The sequence below is a fragment of the Sander vitreus genome, chromosome 22 (genome assembly GCF_031162955.1).
Source record: "Sander vitreus isolate 19-12246 chromosome 22, sanVit1, whole genome shotgun sequence".
In the NCBI taxonomy this organism is placed as follows: domain Eukaryota; kingdom Metazoa; phylum Chordata; class Actinopteri; order Perciformes; family Percidae; genus Sander; species Sander vitreus.
In genome coordinates, this window is record NC_135876.1 from 12650296 (window position 1) to 12658088 (window position 7793).

The 7793-nt window shown below is 41.3% G+C and overlaps 1 protein-coding gene across 1 annotated transcript; it reads left to right on the forward strand.

Annotated features, from left to right (window-relative positions):
• The first annotated feature begins 1846 nt into the window (after positions 1-1846).
• LOC144537008 (uncharacterized) lies at positions 1847-6144 on the forward strand. The gene is made up of 6 exons (XM_078280401.1): positions 1847-2143; positions 3918-3965; positions 4675-4785; positions 5131-5250; positions 5533-5610; positions 5701-6144. Exons 1-6 carry the CDS (start codon positions 2021-2023, stop codon positions 5770-5772), a joined length of 552 nt encoding a protein of 183 aa, XP_078136527.1. The 5' UTR covers positions 1847-2020; the 3' UTR covers positions 5773-6144.
• Positions 6145-7793: the final 1649 nt, after the last annotated feature.

Below are 7793 nucleotides of genomic sequence, written 5' to 3' on the forward strand. Positions count from 1 at the left end.
CCATACTGCTGCCAAACAACTTTGTGTCTTACCCTCAAACGCAGACACAAACACATTTCTACAAGTATTTCTGTGTCACAAATGGCCAGTCTTCTTATCTCTGGTCAGAGTAGACAATTTTTTTCACAAGGTCAACAGCTGCTGGCCATTGTGCATTATTCTCAGACACTGACAGCAGCTCAAAACAGAGCCGCTGCCACTTTCCCCATAGGGAGGCAGAGGCTCTGCATAGCAATTTGTTTTACAGTAAACTCCCTGAGATGCATTAAATAGTTACTTTTAACTTGAAAGTGTAGAGGGAATAACAGGGATTTAGGGTATGAAATAACTCTCCTTTGCTGTGATTACTGTCTCTTAACATGGCCACATTGTGGTTTATGAGAGGTTAATGCAAACTTGTAACCTTGGCAACATGATTTCAGCACCGTCTTACGATAATTTATCTGATGTTTTGTTAAACTGAAGCACAGACTTTGATTCTCAAAAGGTCTGACACTGGAATGAATTGCTTGGGCTGTCCAGTAAAATGGCTGACATGTTTGTCCACTCCTAGACTTGAGTCCATTTTGGATTGGCTGCCAAGTAAAGCAGTGTTTGCTGTTTTGAGGTCTAATCTCTTCCTTTGTTTTCTGACTAAACAGCCCCTCCATCAATTCATATCATTAGCCCGCAGCTGTCTAGTGTAGTCTCTCCGAACCTCCAGGGAGAACTTTGTAACAACAGTTCCGACACAGCGTCGAAGAAAAAGGTGTAGGTGTGTGTGTGTGTGTGTGTGTGTGTGTGTGTGTGTGTGTGTGTGTGTGTGTGTGTGTGTGTGTGTGTGTGTGTGTGTGTGTGTGGTGGGGGTGACTCAATGGGAAATTGTCAGAGAGATTACAGATTTATTGATGCAAGTTTGTTGAGTAAGATGCATCATATTTCACTGATATGCCGGAGCACAGGGAAGTGGTGAATGGGCTTATTTAATTTCCACAATTTTCACAGAAGTGTATGTTTCCAATCCTAGCGGGAGACAATTCCTCTGCGACCCACTGCCTGAGGTTTTAAGACATTATACTAGATTCTCCTCCTCCCACTCACTCTTTCCATCCTGCAATACACCTTGAGACAGGGTGCCTATTCATGTGTAACATGCCACATCAGGAGATGCATTCTTCATGGTGTGCTGTTTTAAAGGCCATATAAACACAAAGGTACATTAACCTCTCTCAATGTAAAACATACAATTTAAAGAGGTAATGAACTCTAACACACTAGGTTTCTGTCTTTTTTCAGTTTTTTTCTTTCCCAAATGATCATGAGTAGTTTCCCTAATAGACCCATAATGATTGTTATCCACATCTGACAATCCTTTGCCAGTGTTCAGTCAACAGAAGTCGCGAGCTGAAAGATGGACTGACAGTGTTGATAGCTGCTGTATATTCCACCAAGAAGCCTACTGAGGACTAATTACTGTAATTCCAAAAGGCTTACTGAAGTGTTTGGATCAGTGCAGAACTGTATAAACAGCCACTGTACATATACTGTACATTTTGAAAGCACAAAAAAAGTGATTCAGCTACACTGAGCCAGCAGACTAATTCACTGCATAATGCAGCATTTCTTCAAGACATTACAAGAACCAAACCACCAATTTTTCATTTATGTACAGAGGTTTGACAACAAAAGTTTCCTCTCTCTCTCTCCCCACTCTTTCTGTGCTCTCTCTGATTTACACACACACACACACAGTTTGGCAGGAGCTACAGTGCAGGCATAAGTGGAAAATGTCGTCTTTGAGTTGGGTGAGCGGGGTAGGGGGAGGTAGCTTTTAAAGGGGAGGCCCCTCAAGATGTCTGACATGTTTCTGCAGGACCGCAGGCCACTGGCTGGCGTAAAGCACAGGCTTGTGGTGGGCTGTTTGTCTGCGTGAAGCTGGCATGGCCTCCCGTTCCCCTGCATCTGTTCCCCATTAGCAGAGCCGAGAGTATAAAGCACGGAGCTGACAGGGGCTGGGAACACTCGAGTTCCTGCCTGGATCATGGGGTTTACTATCTGGCTGTGCCTGCTCTGCCTGCAAGCAAGCCTGCTGTCACACGCCCTTGACTGCTCAGGAGCAACACAGGGAGAGCTGTGTGTCAGCGGACAGACCGCAGATGGACAGGTAAGAGACGCACTTCTAATAGATGTGATAGTTAGGGAAGGACAGTGGTAACCAGAGGTGTTCATTATGTGTCAGTCATATGTGCTGTTGTGACACTACAGAGGTAAGTGCAGCCTGTTTAATGCCATTTAAATGTTGTTTGCTGGAGCGAACTACATAATAACTAACCCTTCTCTCTAATGAAAGTGAAAAGAATCTGAATTATCAGCATTTTTTTCCTCAGCAAGGACGTTACAGAGCACTTTATGTAATGCAAGCTGGCAGTGAAACATGGAGCTACATCTCTAATGTTACGTTAAGTCAGTTTGATTTTAATTTTAAGAGAATAGTGTTTTAAATTTTGGAAAATTGCAGTGAATTTGTAAAATAGTTTAGGCATTTTAATAGTTTATCACTTTTCTACAAGCCAATTCTCAGTTGACTCAAAGCTTAAAAAGCTCGGTCTCTAACACATCTGCCTTTTTAACCAACATTTCCTCCTTGTGATTGGCATAACAATTTAGGAAGCACCTCAATAATCAGTATAATTCATGAAAAGAACAGTGATATTGAACAGGTTGTACTTTCAGTTTAGGTTTAAATGACCAGTAGTGTACTGATTTAGTTTTAGTAATTTTTGCTCAGACACAGTGGTCTGTGTTCTTACAGTGGTCAGAGGAAGCCAGTAACTCTGCTGGAATGTAAGTTCACTCTGACTCCTTCGAGAGTGGCTGCTGTGACGATAATAGTGGTCAAGTGTGTGTCAGGATGGCAGCAGACATGTACAGTCTAACCCTGACCTGTGGAGACATATAATTTTTTTTCTTCTAACAGAAACAAAGTCTCATTGTTATGGTTTTTACAGTCACCACACCAAAAATATACCCCTCCGTGGAACAAAATCTTTCAGCTCCCTTTTTTGGCTTTTCATGTGGCTCACAGCTGTTATACTTTAAACTTGTGGTTGGCATTTTTCTGTGGACAGTCCTCATGTTCTGTCCAAACTAATCACCCTCATCTGGACAACGGATTGCATAGCTGCTAGGAGTGAAGACGATTTTCACTCACACATGAGTTTTCATTGGGAATTCTGTTCCATCTGAGGGAGTTTTTGCCGCATGTGTGCTTTTATGCAGCAGTTATTTGTATTTTAATTACAGCATGCGCAATTGTAAATCAAATGTGGTGGGAACTAACTAATAACTGATTCAGCATCTTTTCAGAGGCTACATTTGGTTTAGTTTCCTTGTATTTATACCACAGTGGAATACATTAAATGACTCATTTATAGGACTCGTCAACACATAACAGCAGAAAGCCAGCTGGATTGTGGCAGGTTTAAATGGAGCCTGAATTTTGCTTATTATCTCTCACACACACACACACACACACACGCACACGCACACGCACACGCACACACACACACACACACACACACACACACCTAGCCAAAAATGCTGCCATGTATGATGACTTTGGTGCTGAAGAATTATTTGTATTGTCAAGTAATGACATATATGTGACATTTTGTTAGACAGGACAATGTGTCATGGTTTGTCTGGGTCAGTGAACTATTTTCACACAGTAAAACTAAATGAAAACATAACCAATGTGAAGGACTGTGAAGGAATTACTAATTGGTCACATATTCATAAATTGTTAACAATGCACAGGCCAGCTTTTCAGTCAGTAGCTAGTGTTTGAACTGTGAAAACAATGCATTGAATCATACTGCAGTGTAAGAATATCACAGCATCAGTGTTGACTCTTGATCCTCTCCTCCTTCACTTCTCAGTATGATGATCACAAGCAGCAGAGGGCGCTACCCTTGACTGAAGAACAGGTATGTGCCACCACTCCTGTACTCCTGTTCTACTCAAGGATATTGCTTCAGTCTGAATCCTTTAGTTCCTGTTTGCCAGGGCTCCAGTTCAGAGCCGATTTTACTCTGAGGGAGTCTGATTCATGGTCATAGGAATTACACAGCAGGCATAAGATAAGGGAATACTGCACAAAGCTCATTCCACAATAATAAACTTATAAAAAAGAATTCAAATGTAGGTCAACCGCAATCACTGTAACACTTTATATGCCAGCGCAAATGATTGCGGGGAAAATATTTTGTAGTCGTCTACAAGTAAAAAAAGAGAAAGGGTAGGAAGTTATTATCCAATACTGGAAACAATGTGGTACCGGTAAGTCCTCCTGGCAAACTGAAATCTGTTGTTTTCTTAAAGTGACAGTCCATTTATTATGAAAATGACTGGATCAATAGCAGTGCTTCGTTTATGCACAGATCAATGAGAAATGCAGGAAATGGTGGAGCCACTGACAATAATAATTTTGCAGTTTCCTCCCCTTAATGCTGGAGTTTGACTGCCTAAATGTGACAAGGATGGCAATGGCTAGGATGAGAGAAGATGAGAATGTGCTCCACTCAGTATCCAGCTCACATTAGACTTGATGCACTGTCCCAAACAGGGAGAGACGTGCAGGAGTTGTTGTTTCCATCTGTGGTTGTGGATGTGGTTGTGACCGTCTTACCCTTGTAGGTTTTGTTCAGACGTAAAAGACAGTTGGAGCAGAGGGGTTCCACCCACCTGAGCCACTCAGGCCTGCCTGGGGCCGTCTCCATCAAAGGCTTCCCTAACACTCTCATCCAGGTAAACCACTTCTTCTTTAGTCACACAGGAGTCACAGGAGTGACTCCTGAAGGTGGGGACTGGTTTTCAGCGGTGGCTGCTGCTGTTTTAGTTTGAGTCATCCTGAATCATCTGCTGAAATACAGAAATGATCCACAGAAACCACATTATTTGTTGATGAAAGTGATCAAAAAAAGTACCATATAAGAGCATCTGAAGGGATGTAGATGTAATATCCAAAACTCTGGGCTGGGAATTGTGTGTTATCCAAATTGTAAATCAATTGAGTGGATTTAAAAAGAACACAAAGGGTGTGTACAGGATATATCAATATATATACTAATGCCAGTGTCCATTGTGTATCAGGCTGATAGGTCCAGGCGGCACTTTACACTTCAAGCTGCGAATAAGAAAAAGAAGAAGCTTAAATCCCGCCTCGGCTCCTTCTCCCTCCTTACCAACAACAAGACATCCAACCCCCTACAGGTGAGTCTCCATGACAACCCCAGAGCAAAGGAAAAGCTGGGGCAAAAAGCCTGGATATGCAGGCAGAGTTATAAGGCCACCTTACTTGGTTTTATTGGATCACTTTGGTCTACTCGCCGGTTTAATCTTGTTTGTCGAAATGGCTTTTTGATATCATTCTGATGATGTCCTTTAATTTTTGCTCTGGAAAATGTTCAAAATCTCTTTCAGTGTGCTGAAATAAGTTTGTGTCCTCAAATGTGAGTTGTTAAGACAATCTTCTATCTGGGATTTCACTTCCAGGTGATAAGAGCAAGAAGACAGGTGAAGATCGAGCCACCCAAGAGGAATTCAGGTCGTTCTGGGGCTTTCTCTGTCCTGGTGAGTCCTCACATACAGTAGTGTTTATTCTCCTACACACAAACTTACGATATTCGATGAATATTTACATGACTTGTTGTGTGTTCTCAGGGAGATCCACTGAATGATGGACAGAACGACAGACCCAAAAGAAGCATAAAGAAGATGGATGCTGCAAAATAAAATGTGCTTTCTCATTGTGGCAAAGCCTGATAAGGGGTGTGCACAGTACAAATGTGTCCAAATTTCCCCAAAGAACATGTAAACACACACTGAAGATTGGTGTGAAAATCTGACAACTTCTGTGTTTATTTTTGAAAGCTATCTTATTTTTATCAGCCAGTTTGCACTTACGGATACTTTTTATATACTATTTTAAGTTTCTAATATATTCCTGCATGTTATAAAATCATGAATGATCCCATATTAATATTATAGTTTGCCATTTTGTTGTAACCTATTTAATCACAGATTCCTTCTGAAGATTGGGGGTATATTTTTGCAGAAATATTTCTTGTCTTGTTGTATCAGATTTCAATAAAAGTTGAGTAGAGACATACTGTATGGTCTAAGTCTTTGAAAATTAAGCACTTTATGCTCCACTGGAGCACAATGTCATACAAAGTCTTACCCAGAATGACACATTACATTTCCCACTCAAGGGTCTGGGAAACTGCCTATGACTAATTCATAAAATTAAGTATCATGGGGTTTGGCATTTGTAAGTCCTCCTCAGAGATGGCAAGTGTTACATGTATGGTGCATGGTTGGCAAAGATGGCAGCAGAATAATACAGCTGGAACCTCTTTTCTATAAAAGGCCCTAATCCATTTACATTACAGCAGCCAAGGGCAAATAGCCTGGGTGTGTGAGAGAGAGAAAAAAATCTAACTGTAGTCCAGACCATCTGTTTCAGGAGTCAAACTTTGTCTATTTAAATATCTTGTGTCATTTTTAATTCATTTGGCCGGGAATGGAAACACAGAATATGGTCTGACCAGAAGGTTAGTTTGAGTATTTCTGCAGGACACTGACGTAAATGTGTGCACAAAATCTGATCTCTGTGGGCTGCTTTGCATCCCTACCTATTTACAGCATATCAGATTAAACAAATCACCTGTGTCACAACACAGAAAAAGAGTGCTGTACTGTAATGACTGTATGCTGGGTTAAAAAATAAAACAGCAAAAATGACATCTAAAATTGTACTTGGGGACCACCCAAAGTGACGCCACCAGAAAAATCTAGAGTATGAGGCAATCTGATGAGGAAAAAAGCCTTTGTAAAAGTGTAAGGCAATCTAAATGAATAGGATGACTCATCCTCCACCCTTTTACCGATCAAAGCCCTCAGCTGATGACGTAGGTATACAGTTAGTACTCAGTCTCATTTTAATGTGGTTTTATAGACACAGAGAGTAAAGGGAAAAAAATAACCCAACAAAATGTTATTTATAAACTTGGCATTTTCCCTGAAGCACAGAAGTGATGCTGAATTTGCTTCAGCAACTTGCTCTGGGAGAATATAGACAAGTGTAAGGTCCTGAGCTGCTGACATACCCATCAGGTAACCTGGATTAGCTGGTAGCTTGGTGTTGTCTTGGTGACAAACAACCACAGGATGCCATTCGGATTTCTCAGAAAACAGTGATGCTCTGATAAGGACCAAGTGCTTATTATTCCTATTTAGAGGCAACAAGAGAAACAGCCTCAGCCCACTCCCCTGTCATCTTCATCAACGTGCACCCGCTTGCACACACACACACACACACACACACACACACACACACACACACACACACACAGCTACCAGCAGGGTATCCCTAACTGCCTGTACCCTTGGGTTAATGCATCCTGGGAAAACTCATAGTTGATGACCTGATGGAACGAGGCAAAAGTGTCAGAGTGTGTGCATATCAGTTGTAGACACTGCACACAGACAAAGACACACAAACATCCTACAAAGCAATATTATAATATATATCGTAGTGATATATAATATGTGATATAAATGTTAAATCAAAGTTCAGACTTCAATCTGAGCATGTGTGACTGTGTGTGGTCAACACAAAAGGAATCCTTACAGCTTATTTCAGTCATTGCGGTTGGTGTAATGGTGTGTGGCATTGTTTCCACCCTGTTTTAGATTCAGTCATCCCCTAGAGAACAAAGCTGATGATAATCACTAGAACGAAATTATTTGGA

Bases quoted from the DNA above. Each gene is read 5' to 3' on its own strand.
- LOC144537008 (XM_078280401.1), top strand. From the start codon at position 2,021: ATGGGGTTTACTATCTGGCTGTGCCTGCTCTGCCTGCAAGCAAGCCTG. The intron at 4,786-5,130 runs GTAAACCACTTC...ATTGTGTATCAG, and splicing joins TCCCTAACACTCTCATCCAG to GCTGATAGGTCCAGGCGGCA. The intron at 5,611-5,700 runs GTGAGTCCTCAC...GTGTGTTCTCAG, and splicing joins CTGGGGCTTTCTCTGTCCTG to GGAGATCCACTGAATGATGG.